The sequence below is a fragment of the Vicugna pacos genome, chromosome 7, assembly GCF_048564905.1.
Source record: "Vicugna pacos chromosome 7, VicPac4, whole genome shotgun sequence".
NCBI lineage: Eukaryota > Metazoa > Chordata > Mammalia > Artiodactyla > Camelidae > Vicugna > Vicugna pacos.
In genome coordinates this window covers 16,980,893-17,005,167 of record NC_132993.1, presented here as the reverse complement: position 1 = coordinate 17,005,167, position 24,275 = coordinate 16,980,893, and the positions used below count along the sequence as shown (strand labels likewise).

Genomic DNA, 24,275 nt, shown 5'->3' with positions numbered 1-24,275 from the left:
ATCACAGAAAAACTTGTCAGCTAGTTGCATTGATATTAAGAAAACTATATATTATAGTGTTTTAATTGATAGATTTAATTTGCATGTGGGAGCAGTTTAGGTTTATAAAAATATTGAGTGAAAAATACAGAGTTCCTATATATCCCCTCACCTTCCCTCACCCCTCACTTTCTTCTATTTTTAATGTCTTGCATTAGTGTGGCACAATTGTTAAAATTGGTAAGCTAATATTGATATGTTATTATTAACTAAAGTCTATAGTTTAGGGTTCACTCTTTGTGTTATACATTCTATGAGTTTTGAGAAGTATGTAATGATTGTACCTATTCTATGGCTGCAATGAATGTAACCATTTCAGGTTTACTCAGTATTACAGTTTCACTGCCCTAAAAATCCTCTGTGCTCCTCCTGTTCATCCCTGCCTTCCTCTCCTCCAACCCCTGGTATCTGCTGTTTTCTTTACTGTCTGCATAGTTTTGCCTTTTCCAGAATGTTATGTGGTTGGAATCATACAGTATGTAGCCTTGTCATATTGGCTTCTTTTGCTTAGCAATATGCACTTAAATTTCCTCCATGTCTTTTTGTGGCTTGATAACTTTTTTTCCTCTCTGAATAATATTCCATTGTATGGACATGCCACAATTTGTTTATCCGTTCACCTACTGCAGGATATCTTAGTTGCTTCCAAGTTTTGGCAATTATACATAAAGCTGCTGTAAACATTCATGTGCAGGTTTTTGTGTGGGTGTAAGTTTTCAGCTCATTTGGGTAAATACCACAGAATGTTATTGCTGGATTGTATGTCAAGAGCATACTTAGTTTTGTAAGAAGTTGCCAAACGGTATTCCAAGGTGGCTGTACCATTTTGCATTCCCACCAGCAGTGAATGAGGGTTCCTCCTCCTCACTAGCATGTGGTGGTGATAGTGTTTTAGATTTGGTACATTCTAATAGGTATGTAGTGATCTCATTGTTTTAATTTGTATTTCCCTAATGACATATGATGTTGAGCATCTTTTCATATGCTTATCTGATATCTATATGTGTTTTTTGGTGAGATATCTGTCCAGATCTTTTAACCATTTTTAAATTGGGTTGTGTGTCATCTTATTGTTGACTTTTTAAAGTTCTTTGTATATTTTGATATCAGTCCTTTAACTGATTGTGTTTTGCAAAAAATTTCTCCCAGTCTATGCCTTGTCTTTTTGTTCTCTTCATAGTGTCTTTTTGTAGAGCAGGTTTTCATTTTAATGAAGTCAGACTTAATGATTTTTTAAAAATGCTTTGCTGCCTTTGGTTTTGAGTGTTTTGTATGATTCCACTTCTTCTCTTTTCTTAGTGTACAAATTATGCTTCTTTTTTTTTTTACTTTAACTGATTGCCCTAGAGTTTGTAATATACACTTACAACTGATCCAAGTCTACTTTTAAATGACGCTATACAACTAAACAGGTATTGCAAGCACCTTATAACAAAGTAGTCCCAATTCCTCCCTCCCATCACTTACAACATTGCTGCCATTCTTTTCATTCATCCACAGCTATAATCACTGTATATAATGTTGCCATTATTATTTTGAACAAACCACTACTTGTTAGATCAATTAAGAATAAGAAGTAAAAGATTTTATCTTCACTTACTCCTTCTTTAACTCTCTTCCTTTCTTAATATCGGTCCAAGTTTCTGACCTATATTGCTTTCTTTCTCCCTAAAGAACTTTTTTTGTTAACATTGCTTATAAGGCAGGTCTACTAAAGACAGTTTCTTTTCATTTTTGTTGGAGAAAGTGTTTACTTTTCCCTCACTTTTGAAGAATACTTTCACAGAGTTCAAAACTTTAGGTTGGTGATTCTTTTTAATTCTTTAAGTATTTAACTTCCCTATTCTTACTTCCATAGTTTTTGAAGAAAAGTCCAATGTAATTTTTATCCTTGTTTTTTATAAGTGAGATACTTTTTTCCTCTGGAATGTTGCAAAATTCCTTTCTTTGTTTTTGACTTTGTGCCATTTGAAAATTATATGCTGAGGTATAGGGGTTTTTTTGGTTTTTGATGGTATTTTTGTTTGTATTTTCTTGGCATTTTTCACGCTTGATATGCTCCGAGCGTCCTGGATCTGTGATTTGATGTTAGTCATTGGTTTGGAGAAATTCTCAGTTATTGTTACTTCAAATATTTCTTGTTTCTTTTTCTCTTCTCCTTCTGATATGCCCTCTACACGTACATTACACATTTTTAATTGTTCCTCAGTTCTTGGATATTCTGTTCTATCTTTTCATTATTTTCTTTTCCCCTCAGGTTTTAATTTTGGAAATTTTTATTGACATTTTTTTAAGGTGACTGATTCTTTCCTCGGTTATGCCCAGTCTGTTAAATAAGCCCATTGAAGGCATTCTTCATGTTTGTTTTAGCATGTTTAATGTTGAGTATCTCTTTGTGACTCTTAGAGTTTCCATCTTTCTGCTTACATTACCTATAGTTTACATGTGCACTTATTAAAGGCACAGCTTGGCAAATTTTCATACTTTTCATCGTGTAACCAGTATCCAGATCAAGACACAGAATAATGGCAACAAGAAACAGATTAAAGCAATAAAGAGCTTTCTCATGCTTCCTTCTGGTCACTGTTTGCCTCTCCAGAAGCTATCTGTATCTGACCTTTAAATACATAGATTAGTTTAATCTGTCTGGGGGCTCTTTATAGATGGAATCATGTAGTTATGTATTCTTTATGACTGGCTTCATTTGTCCCACATTTTGTTGACAAGTCATCCACGTTGTTGTGTACAGGTCCTTGTTACTCTGTAGTCTATATTGTATGACATTATGTGAATACACCAGATTTTTAAAAAATATATTATTTGAGAGTACATGTGTATATATGTATATTCATTTATTCTACTCCTGACGGGTATCTGGGTAGTTTCTATCTTGGCACTGCTTCGAATAGTGCTGCTGTGTATATTCCACTGCATGTGTCTTGGTAACCACACGTGTGTGTTTCTATTCCTTGCATTCTAGGCGTCGATTGCTAGGTCACAGGATACGCATATATTCAGTTACAGTGCACACTGCCAGGTGGTTCCCCAAAGTGGTGCTAAGAGTCTGTACCCTGACAGCAGTGTGTGAAAGCTCCAGATGCTCCGTGTCTCACCTGTACTTGATACTTTCCATCTGAACTATTGCCTTCCAGTAGGTTTGTAGAGATATCTCATTGAATTTTAATACTCATTTCTCTCATGACTAATGAAGTTGAACACGTTTTAATGTACTTTTATGTATTTTGAGGGTATTAGAATATCTGCTCTCACAATATATTCAAATCGACTGTCCATTTTTAATTAGGCTCGCTCTCTTTTCCCTACTGATTTATGGGAATTCTTTATATATCTGGATAGAACTCCTTTGTGATGGATAGATAGTAAAGAGATAGACAGATAATGTCATCTTCTCCCACTTTACAAATTGCCTCTTTACTGTCTTTAATGATGTCTTTTGATAAACAGACTTTTAAAGAATCTTAGTAAGTCAGATATATATATATATTTTTAATAGATAAGACATTTGGTGTCCTATTTAGAAATCTTTGCTTATGGCAAAATCCCAGAGATATTTTTCTCTAAAACTTTTATTGTGGTGAATATGTTTCCCCCCAGCATCTGAAATAAGTCATACACTCTTGTGGGGAGGGTATAGCTCAAATGGTCAAGTATGTGCTAGCATGCACAGGGTCCTGGGGTCAATCCCCAATACTGCCTCTGAAAATAAAACAAACAAACACACACAACTAATTACCTCCCTCCCCCTTAAGAAAAATAATTAAAATGAAATAAAAAAATAAAACAAAACAAAAAAAATTATATACATTCTTAAAATTTTATCTCCTATCCTGGCTCTCTCTACACTTGTCCTTAATTTAGACCATGTTGTCACAGCAAGAGTAGCAGAGAGTAGCCTCATGATTTTTTCTATCAAGAGAGGTAAAGAGTGATTGAGACATTGATTAATTGGAACGCCAAGTAGGAATAATCAAGCTGACCATAGGAGAGAAGTCAGGCCATGTTGCCATCATACTTTTCTGCTGCAAGATTTTTAAGAGGTCTGGGTAAGCATATTCCCACTCTTTCCCTGTAAGAGTACTTATGTAATATATCTATAACCTGAGTGGTTGTATTAGATGCAACTTCTAGAGGAAAAGTTTTTCTCCCCAACTTTTCAGGTTACTTTAATTGAACGTAAGTCTCCTTCCTGCTGTTCCTCGGCTTACTATTATCTAACTCCTTGTTGTCTTTTATGCTTGCAAAGACATTTTAAATCAGTTTTATTAATCTTTAATAGCTTAGAGTTAAAGGGAAGAGTTTCTAGCCCTATTTCAGAAAAGAGAATGCTAATCGGGAGGTGAACCGCTGTACCACCTCATGCTTCTGATTTAGAAGAGCTGGAATAAAGGTCTTGGCTTTCTTTACTTCTGTTTTGTTCACTGAATTGTGTCACCTTTCATCTTAAGTTTGAACACAAAACAGATTTTATATATATATATATTATATATGTTTTAAAGTTTTGGTGAATTATTAGATACTTGAAGTAAAGTATAATCTTAATGATATAACTCAGTGAAATGTTATGTGTGATTTTACTCATGGAACCACCTCCCAGATCAAAATAGAGAACTTTTTTTTAGCATTCCAGAAGTCCTGCCCTCAAGGTAAGCGCTATTCTGACTTTTACCACCATAGTTTAGTTTTGGCTGTCCTTGAATCTTACATAAATTTAATTACAATATTTGGTTTATTTTGCTGAACATTATGCCTGACATATTTCTCCGTGATTTTGCATGCAGACAGACAGGGTTTGAAAACAAATTATATTTGCTTTAACAGGGAGAGAAACAATTTTTTAGATCTGTTTTGTTTTGTATGTGATTGGTTCTTTTTTCTTAATCTGTCACATTCTCTGTGCTGATTAGAAGCTGAAAGCAAAGGTGAGAAGAGGGGAACACTCTTCATTGGTATTCCAGCGTGGTGTAGTTGACACAGTCTTGATTCAGCACGTTAGAGTACCACAGAGCACGGAATGAGCCAGGGAGACTGAAAAATCACACTCTCCTCCTGTAATTAGTTTTTAAAGCTTAGAGCTGTTTGGCACCCAGATGAGTATAGAATCCAGTGCCCTTTGCATTGAATAAAGGTTATGTTCCCTTCATTACTGGGTGAGGCCCTTTTCTATTGTTGTTTTTTAAGTAAACAACAAAATGTATTATTTCCAGGCTTAACTTTGAATAAAGGGAAAAAAATAGGTCGGGCCAGGGCTTTAATAGAAAAACGAAAAATAGCCAGTATCCTTTTGTTCCCAGAGAAGCTGAAAGCAAGCTTTCTAGCCCATTGTCTTTGCACCTGTCATATATCTGTGTATATTTATCCTTTTGAGATCAATGAATATCCACTGATAAAAGCAATCCTGCTTTCTGGAGATGTAATTAACAGAAGAGGTAAGGTGTTGGGAGAAGTAAAGGGGGCGGGGAGGCCATGTGCATTAGAGACTGTCCCCTGAAATCTATTACCCCCATTTCACTCAGGACCCCAGAATTTCAAAGAATAAGAATCATTTCCCTAGAGCCAGGTTTGAAAATGCTTAAGTGGACAGATGTGATTGGCAGGACAGGGACAAGAGTATTCAGGTGATAAAAAGTCAAAGAATATATAAAACCTACAAATTAGTGTTGAAAGCATGTAGAAAGATGAAGGATAAAGAATCAAGTTTCTGGAAAGATTGTGTAATCCATTACAACAATCAGAGTTGACAGTACCTAGCACTGGACAGCAATGTTTGTTTTCAGGCACTATTACTCCCATTCAACAGATAAGGAAACTGAGGTGCAGAGAAATTAAGGAACTTAACGTCCTCAAATTGACAGAGCTGCTGAGTGACAGAGCTAGAATTTGAGCCCAAGTAGTCTGGCTCTCAGAGCTACCATACTGTGATCAATTTGCCTAAAAATGGATCAGAAATTGGTACTTTTGGACACTTGAGTTATACCTTTGTTTTCACTGATCATCATAGTTTTGACTGATATTGTAATAATTTTATGCTATTGTCACAGACATTTATCATAGGGTGCTTTTACCCTAGATTTAGTTTGTTACTTTTAGAATTAATTGTATTATATTTCATGTATTATATTGTTGCCTGGTCACTCCCTTTCAGTAACAGGTTGGTAACAGAATACCCAGCTATTTGAGGGAAATGATATATTAAAACCAGGAAAGTATGTGCTTTAAAACTGACTGTCTTTGCTCGGAGTCTTACGTTTGCCAAATCAAAGAAAAGGAAAAAGAAAAACAATCATTGTTGAAAATAACAAAGAAGGATACAAAGCAGATGAAAATACAAAAATGGTAGGAAACAAATTATATAGGTTTCAGATAGCAGGTATACAGACCTGAATAATGAAGAGAAACTCCAGGACATTTTTAGCTATTTTTAGTTACTGTGTTGTTTAGAAGATAACTTTTGATTTTCTCTGGAGAATCAAATGAGTGAACTGTTTATTAAGACTGATTTTGTGGGAGGGTATAGCTCAAGTGGTAGAGCACGTGCTTAGCACACACAAGGTTGTGAGTTTAATCCCCAGTAGCTCCCTAAAAATAAGGAAATAAACCTAATTACTTCCCTCCCCCTGCCAAAGAAAAACAAAAGTAAAAAACAAAAAAAGACTGATTTTTATCATTTATGAAATTATGAACTCAGAATGTTTAAAGAACAGCAAAATATTGTTTTCAAAGAACAGGGCAATTCCTGAGGTTTTATTTGGAATGAGTTCTGTATTAAGATATTTAATGAGAAAGAGTCAGAATAAAAGCAGAAAGCAGGACTTTCTGTACTTTCACCTCCTGTGGCACCTACCAGTACATCATGGACCCTCCATAAATGTTGAATGAATGAAACTGAATTTAAAAATGAGAAGAATCATTCACTTTTCAAATGGAAAAAAATGTAAAGATTGGTGAGCCAAACACTTTAATTGGAAGAAAATGCTTTCAATAGCCTTCCTGAAAGTTACATGTACAGTAGCATGTTCTTTTTGTAAGCTCTCAGGCCTGAGTTCTAGTCCTCGGCACTGCTGTTAACTAATCTATTTTGTTTTGTGTTGGTTTTGCCTTTCGTTAGATCTTTACACCTCTTTAGTTTTTTCATCCAGCTGAGACTGAACAATTAAGAGAAGTAGAAATCTAGTAGGCCTAGGACTTTATTTAGATGTAAATATAGTATGAGTAAAGTAGAACATAAATAATTTTCAAAGAAATTCCACTTGGCAATGTAAAGGCTCTCAAAACAATATAAGCAATGAGTGTTAATAAAAGTTCTAGGTAACTACAGCTGTTGAAGAATCTTTAGATAAATTTGAAGGAATAAGTAAAAGATCTAATGCAGGGAGGAAAAGGCTTTAGTTAGCTTGAACAAAGTGTTCATTACAATAGAGACATTTATTTCACGATCTCTGCATGCTTAATATGACTTTAGAAACACAATTATAAAGGGAAGATCAATCACAAAACATGAATAGATTAAATAAGTACAGGAGTAGAAAATGCTTTGCTAAAATGTTTTTTTACCTCAATTACTCAAGATGAAGGTCATAGATGGATGTAGGACACTGACAGGCAAGCCTGGATGAGAAGCAAACTTAAATCTCAAAATTAAACAAAAAAGACAGGTAATTAACTGGAGACTCAGCTACAAACATATCAATTAACGTTTGAGCTGATTGAATTAGGCACTTTGTTATTATATCAAAATGATATGACTCATGTTAGCGTAAGATTGGCAGTAAATGAAAAAAAAGTTAAATCTCCTCTATACAGTGCATAAATGCTCGTCTACAGAGACAGTTATTTGAGGATTATAATTATCTATTAGTATCATTTAAAAGTCACTATTAGAGTGTTTTCTTTATTTTTTGTTTAATTTTAAGTCCTGGAATTATTTAACTTTTTTTTCACTTAGATGTACATTTAATACCATTCCTCTTTCTCTCATTTAAAGTCTTAAAAGAAAAAAAAAAATCATCCCTCTAATTTAGCCCCACTCAGCTCTTCAGAAAGTGAGGCTGAGAATGATGTTCTGTGCCATCGTGATGATGGGAAGGATACTTGTTATCTCGCCTGGGTAGGAGCAGGAAGAGGTGTTCCTAAGACAGGGGCAAACATGAGACAGTCTGCACCCACCGCTGAAAAGTCCTGTGCCAGCAGTTCTCTCCCCAGTTCCAAATCTATTGACAGCTGCTCCCTGCAGCAGGCTTAATTCCCTGCCAGGTGATTAAGGACCACTTGCCTTCTCACCCCTGTCTTATTGAACCTTTTCAGATTCCTAGTCTACCGTGCTCTTTCCTACTTCTGCGTCTTTGCCCCTGCCCATTTCTCTTCCAGGGATGCCCTCTGCTCATCCCACCCCTGCTTCCTGTCCCTGTCCAGTTCAGCTCTCAAGATACAGCTCAGGTATCAGTTTCTCCAGCATCTCCTCCCCATAATCCTCTTCCTTTCTGCACCCCACCCTGCTTCTCACCTGGGTTAGGAGCTCATTATCTGTGGGGGAGTTAAACAAATAAGCAGTTTATAGAGCACTGAATGCTACTGCTTGAGGTAAAGATAATGTGTGCATATATTAAGAAGAGACTGGTAGAAAAACTAAAAATAATAACATAACTACCCTAAGAAGGAGAGATTGGTATAATTGGCTGGGATGGGGTTGAGGGGAAGGGGACGTAAGTAAGCTAATTCCTCACCCATCCATGGAGCAGGATGTCAGTACAAAATGTCTAAAATGAATATATCAACAAGTAGCAGTTTCCACAGATTATATAAAGAGGTGGATGTAACCACCGGAGGAATTAGAAATAGAATTTTTTTTTTTAAGTAGTAGGTGCTTTCTGGGACACAAGATGAACGTGACGGGCTTGGAACAGAAGATCACTGCTCATCATTGTCAGTTATTTAACCAAGAGTAATTATTACCTAGGTTTAAATTTTTCCTTTGCTTAGAAGAAAGTTCTCAAACCCTGTTACTCTTCACTGCAAGTTCACCAATTGTTCACAGATACACTGTCATTCTAACTTTTTTTAATCTCTGAAAAAAAAATCTTAAGCCATCTTCACTTTCCTGCCAATTTTATGCAAAGCATTTACCCTTCTCTGCAGTATCTTACTTTGCCCCAGAGGTTCCGATCTCTTTCTTTGTCTTCCTCCTAAGACCCCCATATGCCCACCCTTCCCCCTTTCTGTTCCAAGTGAGCTACTTTGAAGACATGACACTTAGCTGCTTAGCTACAGAATCATTGCTTGAGATCAATTGTTGAGTGTCTCTGCTCTGAATAGATTTAAGTTTTTCAAAAGGAAATTGTATAACAATTTGAGAAATAACCAGAATTGTCAGTAAGCTAAAATACTCGATGAAGTTCAATGCTATATAAATTTCGACTTCTAAATCTCGAATCATTCTTGGTAGTTGAAAAACCAAAGTATTTGTTCAACTTATAGTGTTTAATTATTGGTTACTTTAATCTTGAATATTGGTAATCTGTTTTGAAGCTTGAGAAATGTTCTTTATAGAAAACTGTTGTTATTTTATGAATGCATAACTTATGGTAGCTCCTGGCAAAAAAAAAATTGCACACCTCTGAAAGTCCCAGCACCTGCAGCAAAAATCTTGTACCTTATTGTTTATATCCAGTGTTGCCTGACAACGTCCTACAACGAAAACTTAGTGGCCAGGCTTATTTGAGTGGCTTGGCTAAAGAAAGATGCATTTGTGCTCCAACTAACACAGCTTTTCACATGCAGCTTTATTCCAGGTTGAGGCTACATCAGAGCTCCGAGCAATGCCATCAGCCTGAAAATGATGTGCTGCTTCATAGTCAGCTCTTTGCTTGTTGTTACCTAGTATGAATTTTCACATAACTTTTCACTGTCTTTACACACTGTTCTATTAGTGTACTCGTCTACTTGCTGGGAAAAAAGGAGATACAGAATGTGGCAAAAACCCTGAGACTGAGCCCTGGGTTCCTTCCCCTAATGCTCTCTGTGTCTTTAGCCATGTCCCCTCACCCTTCTGCACCTCTATCCCTCATCTGTAAATGACAACCTTTAATTCTTGAAGTTACACGCTGGTTCTGTGTGTGGCGTGCTTGTGTTCTAACATATTAGGTCATATTTAATGTCCAGTACAGTTGGGTTTTTATGTTGTGTATTTACACTTTAGAGTAGGTTGGAGCCCTTTATGTAATCTGTACACCCAGAACATTCTGTCCATTTTGTAGAATTTTGAATATAATTTTGTTATTTTCTAGCTACTACTCAGGGTTTTAGTTTTACTGTGTTTACATTTTGGAATATTTTTCGCAAACATTCATTTATTTCATATCTCACAATCACAACTTTGAGCTATATAGCTGTTTTTATAAGAAAATTTGGCCGATTCTTTGAGGATTATTGTTTTCCAGAAAAGTATTGTCATAAAAGCAGTGGGTACCTGTAAAGGCTTTTGAAATCAGGTTCCTAGATCAAATCAGGATTCAACACTATCAAAGGGTTAAGGACCAGAGTGCTCAGTTAACATTATTGCTCTAGAATTTTGGTGTTGAACGCCAGGCCTAGGGTGAGGCACACAACCGTTGCTCAATCCGTGCTTGTTGAATGTCTGTCTGTACTCACATACTACTTGATGTACAAGTAATGGCGTTAAATAAGAGAAAGGTTAGCATAGAAAGAGTCTCAGTGTATAGGGCGTGTCTTAATCTGCTTGGGCCTCTTTGACAAAATGCGTATAGACTGAGTGGCTTACACAACAGAAGCTTACTTCTCACTGTCCTGGAGGCTGGGAAGTCCGAGGTCAAGGTTCAGTTCCCAAATCAGTTCCCAATAAAGGCTCTCTTCCCTGCTTTCAGAAGTGCCCTGCTGTGGCCTCACACGTCAGCAAGAGAATAAGAGCTCTCTCAGGTCTCCTTGTAAGAGTACTAATTCCATCATGAGGGCTCCGCCTTCATCATTACTATCATGATTACCTCCCAAAGATCTATCTCTAAATACTGTCACTTTGGGGTTTAGGACCTCAACGTATGAATTTGGGGGGATACATTTCAGTTCGTAGCAAGGTGCAGATCCGTACCTGTTTACCTAAAATCTGAGCTGTTATTTTACACTAGTGGTTGGAAATTGGTCACATGAAAAAGCTAACTGTGTAATGTATAGATTGCATTGCTACTGATACAGACTAAAGAACAAAAGTTATGCTGCCTGGGAAGAAAAATTAAAACTATGATTATAGAGAAAATTTAAAGAATTTCTTATCATATGACTTACGCAGTTCTGAGTCAGATAGGAACAGATTTGGGGGGTTTTTTTGTTTGTTTTTTAACGTAATGAATCTCCCTTAATAATGTATTTGGACTTCTTATACAATCACTTACGTTGGCCTGTGATTAAAATCTTGGCCTCTAGTTGGAAGCTCAGGTGTTTTGAACCCAGATGTTTTGCTACCAGCCCAGCCTGTACAGGCTTTGTGATAAAAAGGATAATGCCTTTGTGTCTGTCTCTTAGACAGGGAACCTGAGTAGGGGTAAAACTGCCTGTAGCAGAATGGTGCCTGCTGTTCAATTCCTAGACCTTTTGCCCTGCATCACCTTGGTAGCTCTAACGTAATACTACTGTGGGAATGTAAAATGATGCACCAATTTTGGAAAACAGCCTGGCATATTCTCAAAAAGTTAGCATTACCATGTAACCCAGCAGTTCCACTCCTAGGTGTATATACTGAAAAGAAATGAAAACATACATCCACACAAAAATTTCTACATGAGTGATCATTAACGTTATTATTCATAATAGCCAAAAAATGGAAACAACCCAAATGTCCATCAAGTGATGAACAGGTGAACAAAATAGAATAGATCCGTGATATATCCAGTGAAGTACTGTTTGTTAATCAAAGAAGTACTGCTGCATGCATGAACGTGGGCTAACCTCGAAACCATGTTAAGTAAAAGAAGCCAGTCACAAAGATGACATTGTGTGAGTCCCCTTATATGAACAAGAATTATATATGAACGTCCAGAATAGGGAAATCTATAGAGACAGAAAACAGATTAGTGGTTATCTAGGGCTGGGTTTGGGGATAAACAGAATGTCTAATGGTTACGGATACTTTTGAGGTGATAAAAATGTTCTAAATTAATTGTGGTTTGATTTTGTGACACTGACTAAACTAAAAACCATTGAACTGCACGTGTTAAATGAGTAAATTTTATGGTACATGAATTCTCTCTCAGTAAAGCTATTTCTATAAATACCCATGACTGAGCCCCACCCATGACCAATTAACTCAGTTTTGGCAGGTAGCTTTTGGCATCAGGTATTTTGTTTAACCTTCCCTAGTTAAGCTTTTACTGTACAGCCAGGGTTATAGCTACTGGTTTAGACTAACTACCAAGATCCTTCTCAGTGCCAGAACAACATGAACCCATAAATCTAGTGGTTTGTGCCTGTTGCATTGAACAAGGTAATTTAAAAGCACAGACTGAAGAGCTGGTGAGCACCCCACAGTCCACCTTAATAATGGGCATGATTAATTTCTTTGGCTGCCATCTCTGAATAGAAACCCAGAAACTCCATTTGCCCTGCAACCAAATAGAGAGAGAGAGGGAGAGGGAGAGAAAGGGAGGGAGAGAGGGAGAATGAGGGGGAGAGGGAGAGAGAGAGAGATTGTTCTAAGTCCCAAAGGACACGCTAAGGACCCTCCCTGACTTATTCCCAGTTCTGCCTCTGCACCGAGCTGTGGACCGCTCAACCTCATCTCGCCCCTCGAGAGCACTGCGAGTTTCTAACTCGTGGATGAACAGTGGGCAAAGAAAGCAAATGAAAAATCCTTGATTGTGATCATTGAAGGAGGAGCCACATTTCTAAAGAGGAGCAATTACTCGTTAAATGTGAAAAATAGCTACTCAGATCATAGTGTGTGATGAAAACCATTGAAGGATAGACTCAGTGATGAGTTTTAGCAGTTTCTAGGAGAAAAAAAATAATATCGTAATCAAGATAACTGGACGATTTTATTTCTTCCTATTTATGAGAGTTTAGCCAAGAGCATTTTAGAAAAACAATTTTTGAAAACTTGATTAAAAAACCCATCAGAATGGTACCACCTCCATTATCTCTGACACAGACAAATTAGACAGGTTTTGAAAGTGTTGAAGATTGAGCAGTTGTAAAAAGCAGAAGTGATAGATGGAAGTGTCATTGACACATCTCATAAGAATCTGTCGGTATTATTAGGAATCTAGGTAGGTGACCTGACTTTTTTATAACCTTCATCAGTTTAAGCTCTGACAGATAATAGCTAAGTGATCTTTACTGGTCACCTTAACATGTCTCAGTTTCTTTACCTATGCAGCAGAACTAATGTATCCCATGCCAAAGAATGTAATTTCCAGTTGCACTGAATATGGGCAAACATCTTATTAGGTCTTGATTAGGTCAGGGTCTGGCACAGAAAACAGAAACTGCTGCAAGTGTTCCCTTGAATTCAAGTGAGAATGAAACGGAGAGAATTGGTTATCTGGGTGAATGAGGATCTGAGCGTCCAGCAGGAGACCTTAAGACAACCACAGGTTAACAACAGCAAGTAGCCACTGCCTCCCTTTAGCTGAAGTGCCAAAGGGAGGGGGCATTTACTGTAGCACAAAGACACCTAAAGGCGTTTGGGGCATGGTTGGAGCTAGAACCAAAAAGAAGATGTGTCGGTCATTGGAGACATCATCCAGGGCAGAGAGGGAGGGAGAGAAATGGAAATGGCTTGGCCTCTCCTTTCTTTTTAGCGGTAAGTTTCCTGCCAGGGCCTCCCGTTGTCAGTTTCCAGCTGAGAAGGTGGAAAACAGCTTGCTGGAGTTGGCCCCTGCCTCCCCCAGCATAGAGCAGAGCAGAGCAAAGGTGAGGAATGGATCTTTGGGCAAACAGGCCTAGGACTTTTAGGGTTCACCCCTTTTTTATTCTTTATCCATTAAAACTTGGTACTTCTGCTTGATAAAAGCATTCTACTGCTCTCCCCAGCAGGGGTGAGTCAGTCTCATCTGTCATTGAGTTCATCTCAAGTCTCGAATCTCTGCAGCCCTCCGTCCGTGTCAAGTGGTGACCTCTGAACTGAAACGGAAAATTAATACTACCAGCTGTCATGTAAAACAGCAGGGGAAATAGCACCTCATACCCATTAAGAGGGTTACTATTAAAAAATTAAAATTAAAAATAAAACAGAAAATAGCAAATTTTGACGAGGATGTGGAGAAGTTAGAACCCTTGTGCATTGCTGATGGGAATGTAAAATGGTGCAGCCCCCCCCCCCCCGGAAAACAGTTTGGCAGTTCCTGAAAAAGGTAAACATAGAATTACTATATGATCCAACAATTCCACTTCTCTGTGTGTGCCCAGAAGAACTGAAAGCAGAGATTCAAACAGATCCTTCGGCACCAGTGTTCATAGAAGCATTATTCACAATAGCCAAAAGGTGGAAACAGTCCAAATGTCCATGAGCAGATGAAAGGATAAACAATACGTGGTATATACACACAATGAAATATGCAGCCTTAAAAAAGAATGAAATTCTGATAGACTACGATGCGGCTAAACTTGGAAAACATGCTAAGTGAAATAAACCAGACACAAAAGGAAATTTTGATTCCACTTACAAGAGGTATCAAGAATAGACAAATTCATAGACAAACTGGAATAGTGGTTACCAGGGACTGGGAGGAGGAACTCTGATGACAGAGTTTCTATTTGGGAAGATGGAAAAGTTCTGGGAAGAGTGATGTTTGTTGCACAACATTGTGAATATACTCAATGCTGTTACACTGTACACCTAGAAATGGTTAAAAGAGTAAGTTTTATCTTAAGTATATTTGGCCACAAAAAAAATAGTAAGGGAAGTAGAAAACAAAAAGAAACAGTTGATGAATATATGCAAAAAATGCCACGCTGTTACAGTCCCCATTTCTGTAACTGGTCACATTTCTCTTCCTGGTCACATTCATCACTTCCTTCTTCTGCCATCCGTCCCACGTTGCCCTTGCCCTCTGCCAGCACCTCAGCTGCTCAGAGTGTTTTACCCGTTTTTGTTGAAGCTGAGCTTGTTCCTGGAAAAGCTGAGTTCTTGACAGTTCTGCCTTGATTAGACTGCTGTGTTTTTTCCCATTACTGTTACTGTGAACCTGGAAATACCCAAAGGGGTTCCAGTGAATCGGACATAGTCCTCTCTGCTTTGTTGCATAGAAGCAACTCTTGGCAATTGAGGTGAGTCATTCCAGGCATGAAAGTGACCCCTTTCTCCACCTGTTGGTTCAGTAGTGTGAGAAGCCCCATATGGCCAGATGGCAGTCTCTCCTACCCATATAATTCGGTCGTTGGTGTATTTTCTGGTGGAAGCGGTCCTTCCTGAGTACCTGCAGACCAGTTTAGCCCGAAGTTGTGGGAGCAAAACCTCCGTGAATTGTTTTAATAATGAGAAGAGGGAACCATTACTACTTCTAATCCTTGGTTCCCAGACCCATATTTTCTTGTTATTATTAAAATTTAATAATAAAACCACTGTAGATTGGCTCTGGGTCAGAGTGCTCCAGCACTCCTGCCTTGTAAGTGTTGTATCCCAGCTGGACCAAAGCTGAATCCTGCATAGTCCATTTCACCGTCTGACCCCTCTGTCAGCCCCGCTCCTTCTAGGGTTTGGATGTGCAGCAAAAGAGGGCAATTTTGGGAGAGTGGGCCCTGCCTTACTTCTTTTGCTGTAAAATAAGTTTCTTGGCCAGCAACATTGTTGAATAGGATATCATGATTGCAGATAGGACCTTGAGTAAATCTCCTGACTGTTAGAAACATTTCAGGCCAAGAAAGCAATGCATACTGAGCGTGGGTACAGCACTGCCCCCTCCAAGATGCAAGGAGTCTACTCTGTCTGCTGCTTCACTTGAGCCAGTCTGTGTCCTTGCCCTGTGCTGGATTATAGGGGACTTCCCTTTGGGCAGTGTTTCCTGGCTCTTGGGGCAGTTGTCTTACAGCAAGGTCAACAATGGTCGAAGACTAGGGGGTGAGGCAGAGTCTGAGTGTATGTCATGTGGTCAAATACAACCAGATCCGCAAATCAATCTTTTTTTTTTAATGGAGGTACTGGGAATTGAACCCAGGACCTTGTGCATGCTAAGCGTGTGCTCTACCGCTCTACTATATCCAACCCCACCCCCAGTCAATCATTTTGAAACTAGTTGTGATGTTTCTTTCGTAAGTGAATTTAGTCTGATGAAAGCGCAGATTTTTTTTTCCTTCCTAAAATTTCAGGGAGTAACAGAATCATTTAAAGACTAAATGGAGACAATTTTTGGCGTCTTTCGCAAAATTCTTTGAAATGAATTCTTGTCAGATTGACTTCTTTAAAGATTATAATTGTGTAGTAAAATTAAGTTAAACAGGTTTTACACTCTTGGCAAAATTCTCTGAAATGAATTCTTGTCAGATCAATCTCTTTAACGATTATAATTGGTAAAATTAAGCTTCACAGGTTTAATACTCTCAGTTTCTTGGGCCCCTGCGTGAGCACGTTGGCCTACTGATGGTAAAGTGACTTCTCACGTAGGGTTCAGTACCTGAAACGCACAGCTTTTGAGTTCTGGTTTCTGTTCCTGGATGTGTCAGCTAATCTTTGGGTCATGATTGAATGCCTCTTACTTCAGCTTCTTCGGAGAATGAGTTTTCTACTTCCCACTTCACACAAACCTGTAATACCTTCATTAAACAGTGTGTTTTCATTATAAGCAGAAGATGAAGGCTAAGTAAAAATTCAGGTCTAGAAAGAGGAAACAGTACTGACCCAGATGCTGGCAGGTAGTCATTCTGACAGTGAGGTCTCTGCCATGAACACTGACCGCATCTATTTTTCTTTTCTTCTTCTTCTTTTTTTTTTTTTTAAAGTAGAGGTGCTGAGGATTGAACCCAGGACCTTGTGCATGCTAAGCATGAGCTCTACCACTGAGCTGTTACCTCGCCTCCCCTCTTACTGTGTCTTGAGTAAGCCTGGAACCCCGGTCCAAACCAGCCTTAAGAGTAACCAACCATCACTTCCAGTTTGGCTCAAGAAACTGTAATACCCACGTCCTCCAATTTTGCAGGCTGAGATGCTTGATGTGTCCATTTGAAAGTTCTTCTGATTTGTGGTAGGGTTTTCAGTTTTTTCTTTTCAATGAGAAAGTGAACATGTTCTTTGGAGAAAGTCTAAAAATTACAGAGAAGCATGAAACATGATCCAGTCACACAATTAACATTTTAGTATAGAGATATCTGATCATTTTTTGGTTCATATAGATATATAATTATGTTCTTTTTAAATATCATAGATGCATACAGTTTTATAGCAGCTTATTTTACTCAGCTAAAATGGCTAAAAATAAACTATACCAAACATTTTTCTTTGGTACCAGATGTTTTCTGCTATATAATTTCTAATGCCTGCATAGTTTTCCATAGTGTGGATATGCCATAATTCATTTAATAAGTTAGAGGGTTGAGGAAAAAATCCGTAGTTGTGCAGCTAAAGCCATCCCCTTAAAGTTAGTGTAACGCATAAAAACCGTCCACCAAACTCTCTGACACACACGAATCCTCGAAGGAATGATTTTTACGTGTGAAATGGTTATAGCTGTCAATCATTTATTCCCAAAGTCACAGTTCCAGTGCTCTCTCCAGGTTGTTAGGGGGTGATTATGGATTCCTGTCAAATGAGATGTCTACTATGTATTCAACATGAGGCAGTTTGTATTTTTCTCAGTCTGTTGCTCTCCCGTCGGAGGAAGTTAAGCAGATCTCAGTGAGCCGAAGGGGAATGGAATAGGCATCTAGCTGGCAGCACACGGCAGACTTGCCCAGGGCCCAGAGATCCGCGCATAAGCAGATTAGACTGTTACATAAATACATTTGTCTTGATTGTCACATTCCACCCAGGGTTACACCTACATGCATAAAAGTGGCTCCAAGCCTGGTTTTCAAAGCCATTCGCTTCCCTTGTTGCTTTTTAACAACGCAGCTCAGAGGCATTTTCTGTTATATCTATCAAAGATGATTAAAGGGCCGGGAAAGTTGATATATAAGGACAGATTAAGAAAACTAAATATTTACAACCTGACGGAGTGACAGCCAAGGGGAAGATCTTACAACTGTCTGCTGGGCTCGAATGATGGAGGAGATACTGTTTTGCTTTCCCCGGTAACTCGATTTTAGGGAGAGCTAAATTCACAGGAAGTTTTCTGAGGGTGACATCACTTATGCTAATTAGATAATTGTGTCAGTTGAAATTACATTTCGCTGCTAGTAGCAGAAACTTGGAATTGCAGTGGCTTAAACGAATGAGGTTTCATTTTCTCTCCTATAACGTGAAGTTCAAAAATGTGTTGTCTGAGGCCACATGGCAGTTGTGTGATGTCATCAGTGCCCCCAGACCCTCCTGGCTCCTTTATCCTCAGCTTTCTCTTCATCCTCAAGGTCACCTGGTGTCTGTCTGAAGCAGAGCTACTGCAGCCTCACTTACCATGGCTGCTTTCCAGAAAGGGGGAGACAGAAAAGGTCCCTGCCAACTACGACTGCTTGAAAGAACTTTCTCGGAAGCCCACTTCCTGATTCTAACTTTTATCTCCCTGACCACCACATCTGAAAGAGGGGCTGGGAAACTGAGCAGCATTTTTGGTTTGGTTTATTTTTTGTTTTGAAGTTGGGTCCATTGTTTACCGCAGCAACATCAAGGTCCTTTTACTGAGGAGGTGTGAGACCATAGGTACCGGGTAGGCAACTGGTGGTTTCAGTCACAGTGATTTACCTCTTGAAGACTCTGACAAGTCTGGACCCTTGAGACAGAGTAATGTTTGCTATGATGTTCCAAGCTTCCATTTGTAAAACTAGCCCTTGAGATCTAACTTACGTACTTCTGATCACTCATCTATTTCATTTATTCATCATAGCATACCCTGGGTTGATGCTGAATAAACCAGCCATCTCAACAGAGCTAAGAATAATAATAACTACAACTTACTAGCTTTCACCGAATTCCGTGCCCTGTGTTATGCACGTAACACCACCTGAATAATCTGCTTTAAAATCCACGAGGGGGTGGAATGGGAAGTAGAGATGAATAAATGAAATAATGCAGTGAATTGCTAGTAATTGAAGCTGAGCAGCGGATACCTGGGAGTTTATTATTTATACTCTTCTCTCTACTTTTGTAATAATTGAAATTTTCCCAGTGAAGTTCTTAAATCACTTCACCTTCTACTTATGTTATTTCATATACGAGGTCAGTACTATAACCCATAGCTAACAGTGCTCTGGGCAGTCGAGCAGCATCACACAGCCACTGATTGGCAGATTGAGGATTCAGACCCGTGTTGGTCTGACTTAATAGCCTGTGCGCTAACCCTTAGCATACAAAGAAAACATGCTTCCCAGATGAGGAGACTGAAACTGGTTAGAAATGCAGACTTTTGGGTCCCACCCAAGACCTTTAACAAGACCCCCCGAGTAAGGATTGTATGCACATCCAGGGTTCCTGTGCTCTGACCACTGCACTGTTACTGACTCTGTAACCCCAACTTTCCCGACTTAGTCAATCAGGCCCTTCCTTAAAAAATGTTACCCTCTGTTGAAATAAAAAGCCTTATCATGAGCCACTACTTGGTAGCATTTAATAATAACTTAATAAGCAATTTAGTTCATAGCAGTCACTTTTTTCAACATCCAGTGTCTGCTGTAGCGCTGGGCACTAAATGCCTAGGTGTCAGTTACACATCCGTCTGACTGTATGTCAACTATTAATAATCACTGCTAATTGAAACTTAATAATTTGGTTTGTTCTATTTAAATAAAGCCCTTGCCTTCTATTCATTTAAGGTGTTGTGAGTTTTAAAAGCTTTGAGACTTACAGAAAACCTACAGGTACCTGTTCTAGCCTCCGGCAGCATCAGCTCTGCTTACCCACCTGGGCGTAACTTTCCAGAAAAGGTGTGATTTTTCTCCCTAACACTGTCAGTCGTCTTGTATCATTTCAGCCTTGTGTTTGAAAGGAAAAAAGCTATGGGATTTAGGTGACCTAAGTCCCAGCCCTGCCAGTTGTGTGTCCTGTGGGCAAAACAGTCAACCTCCTGAGCCTCCATTGCTTCATCTGTGCAACGGCTGTGGCATATGGTCTTGGGGGGTCCCTTCCAACTTCATTCTTCTGTAACCCCACATAACTTGATTTTTCAACCCCCCGGAAACAAGAAAAACATTACGAAGATACCGGGCTTTTTGTGAAATCCACCTGATTATATTTTTCCAGCCAGGAAAAGGATCCCACATTGATTTTTACTAATTTCTCTGTCCAAGTAATGAATACCTTCATGCTTTATAGCTTACTTGCCTCCGATCCTTTTTAGGACAAGTGAATAAATGAATGAATGAGTGAGGCTTGTCATCCATCTCAACTATAATCTGCTTTCTTAAAGAGGCTGGGCCCTCTTTGTTTTTGAACGTTTTAAAACATTGTCTAGGTGCCAGGTTAACTTGGTTGTTTTATAGATTATAATAACCTTCCAACCATGTGTATCGGTAACACCCTAAGCTGTTCTTCAACTCCCACAGCAGAAGAGGCAAGGGAAAAGCCTATTTCAAAAGAACAGACATGGAAGCCACCCCTGGGAACTGCCCTTGTAAATGTCAGGTCCACACTGGTTCCTGTTGAAGGTACAAGAATCAGAGTCACTTCGTCCTGCTTCCAGAACTCTTTCTCCTACCAGAGTAATTTTAAGTGTGCATATATATATGATAATTTTCTCACAAAATTAAACCTAGGAAAAACAGCCTGCTGAAATACCATGACTATAACAACCATTTTGCTAGGCATGTGTTAGAAAGTCTTGTCCAGCCCTGTCTTTTCCATGCTGGATATAAAGTGTGTTTCTGACTTGTTTTGCAGGGCAGCCTTTGGCAAGGAATCAGAAGTTCTTATTGGGAACCTGGGTGATAAATTAATCCCTCCACAAGACATCCTCCGTGACGTCAGCGACCTCAAAGCCTTGGCCAATATGCATGAAAGCTTGGAATGGTTAGCAGGTCGAACGAAGTCGGCTTTCTCCAATCTTTCTACATCCCAGAGTGAGTACCTTGCAGGGTGGTTCTTGTAGGGACAGCTGAGGAACTTAACTGAGTACTTTGATTTGAAATGCGAGTGTGTACACACGTCATCTTACGGGATGTGTTTGTGTTGTCAGGAGGTCGGTGCAGGAATTCTGCTGGTGCTGAACCTCTGGTATTTTGTGATTCTGCAAAGGGAAGTCATCTCCGCTTCCCTGTGTAGGGCGCAGGAAACCAAAAAGGGTCCGTGTTAACATAGCTTGATATTAAACCTTAGAAACACAAAACCGTATAAGGTTGAACCACCATGTCTCAAGAACAGAAAGCAATACTCTTTGTCCTCCTTATAACTTCTCAAGGGTAGAAACTGTCTCAGAGCTCAAAGCTGAGCATGCGGTCATTTTCATTTTAACTGATAGGAAATGAATGAAAAAGTATCTAAAAAGAGAATAAAAGAAGTGATTATGGTGCTAGAAAATAGAGACTGAGAGAAATTATTCTGGAAAAGAGATGGATGAAAGATGGTTTCATTATACATTTCAAGGAAATTAAGGAATAGGGTATGAAGTCAAAATGGGAACCCTCTTTCTATCAGATTAGTGACTCAGAAAATAATTTGAAAACTTGAGGATATACACACTTTATTCAGTAACCATAACATAAATACTTTTAAAAAGTGCTAGTTCAGAAGTGTTAAGCAGTTAAAGGCAAATAAAGAAAAAATGATACAAAGAAGAAATAAAGGAGATGGCAGATTGAATGCTTGAATGGAGAGACAGAAAACGGGGTGGAAAAAAGCAAAATAACAGCAAGAACATGAAAGAAATTATATTTTCTCTGAACTTAGTATTAGAGTTAACTGTTAGAAGATTATTAGAAGGAAAATGCTTATCATTTGGACCATGAACTTCAGAGTAAGTTAATTTTTATCACTGTTTTGAAAAGTTATTATTACTTAAACCATGATTTGCAGCCCAGAGAGGGAAGAGATGTGGATGAAATTCACTGGAGTAAATCATTGCTTGGAAACACAGGCCCCATGGACAGAGTCTAGGAGTCCTTGACATGCACACGACTTACAGGCCGGTGCTGATCACATGGCTGTCCTGGAGGTCGGCAGAGGGTGAGGAAAATGGATAGAAGGAGGAGGCAGCTGAGATCACATACTCTGCTTTAGAATTCTTCTTAAATACTACTTCTTATTTATGCTTTTATGTTTACACTTTTTATTGATTAAAGCATTACTTTTAGCTGACAGTAAAATTATACATGTTTGTTCTTAGAAATGTATTCACTTACTAAGGAGAGCGGGGCGCAGTACAGCGTCTGAGCAGGCTCTGCCGAAGTAGGCATCCTTGGAAGGTCTTCCACTGGATAATCCTGTCATGTCAGGGGACCTGTCACAAGTAGTAGTTGAAATTAGTCATCTTATCTCCCAGACTCACCCCATCCACCCAAAAAAACAAAAAACAAAACAAACCGGAAACCGCTGACTTTCCCTTTTGCTAGCTGCAGAAGAACAGCTGTTGTCCTGGTTTTCTTTGACGCTTGCGAATGTCGGGCTGCTTCGGTCGGTTTATTAGTGGTGATTGCAAGGAGTCCTTTCGTTTGGTGGGCCGTCAAAGTCTAACCCTGAGTGATGCAGTCTTATTTCTAGCAGCACAGTATTCCACATTTCTGTTCTAGCCCTCCTGAAAGGGTTCCACAAGGCCAGAGAGGACACACTCTCTATAGCAAGTCATGGGGAGAGTCACACAGGCTCGCCTGGCTTCAGCTGTTTTCCAGAAGAGAAGGATGCTCGCTGAGTTACACTCAACTTTGTAATTGCACGATTTACCTGTTGTGTTCATGTCACTAAGAGTCCCCAGTACAGGTAATGTCCAATTCATGTCTTCCATCCTCCCTGTTATTCTGACAAAGACCTCTTGTACCACCCCTGTTAATACTTTGTCTCATGTGCTCAGATCCATTTTATAATATAAGTTGTACCCTCTCAGTTCCTTTCAGGGTGATTATTCCACCCAGTGAGTGATTTAAGTAGCTGTCAGCATTTGCTAGTCAGCGCCAAACCCAAGTGAGCTGTAATCATTGCTTGTGCTGCCTTTGTTAAAACAAAGCAGCAAGAGAACCTGGTTTATTCTGCTAACAACAAGCCTCGCTCACCCACACTCACCTAGTCTTTGAATTCCTAGGAGAGAGGCCCATTGATGTTTATAATTTGAACAAAGCAGGGAATTCTCTGATAATGGGTTACTTTGATTGTTCCATGTCAGTGTGACTTTAGAAAGGGAAGAAGGGACAGCTGTCTATTATTCTTTTGAAAAGTGAACCAAATGATGACCTCAGCAGAAGTGGTTCCAAGTCTGGAGACTAGATAACGTGAAGAAAACTCCAGCCCTTTGGCCCTAGTAGATGGTCAGGAGGAGAGAAAGTCAAGGAAAGAAGCATAGAAGTTTATTTTCTGTGCACATCCTTTTAACTACTTGATATGGTAAATGCCGAGCTTTATTATATTAAGAAGCTATTCATGGAATGGAATGGAGGAGGCTGGCAGACAATTGTTTTCATAGTAGAATATCTGTTGAGATATTACATTAGGATTCTCCTCTTCCTGAAATATTTTTCAACTTACTGAAGAGAGTATTGCATTTTCGTGGCAGAACATGGCTGGTCATTTGTTGAGGAGATAAGATTTGACCATTTTTTCAAAGATAGTTTTTCCATCTCTTTTAGTGTTGGCCTAAACATCACTCTGTCTTCTTTACACTAAAAGAGTATCCTCACCTCATGCTTGCACCAAAGGCACAGCTCTTACTTCGGGCTACCTGAATCCATGGTTCCTGCTTCATTCCTGCTGGTGTGCCCCTGCTCAGTCTTCCTTAACCTATTCTACTTAAGATTCTTTCTGTTGAAAGTCACAGCCCAGTGAAAGGAAAAAGAATGCATTGATTTATAAAAGTAGTAAATCAGAAGACTCAGGTGTGGCTGGATCCAGAGGTTCATGGGATAACGTCACGTCACAAACATGTTTACAAACCTGCTCCCTCTCTCTCCCTTTCCCTGTTTGTTGGTGTATTCTCTTTATTGCAGTCCAT

General features: G+C 39.0%; 1 protein-coding gene across 1 annotated transcript in view; it reads left to right on the top strand.

The window, feature by feature from the left end:
* Positions 1-24,275, top strand: part of EXOC4 (exocyst complex component 4) — a 685,089-nt gene that overhangs the window by 553,093 nt on the left and 107,721 nt on the right. Inside the window, exon 14 of the mRNA XM_006216779.4 lies at positions 21,023-21,201. Within this exon, the coding sequence (XP_006216841.1) occupies positions 21,023-21,201 (179 nt within the window). The remainder of the gene's footprint in view (positions 1-21,022; positions 21,202-24,275) is intronic.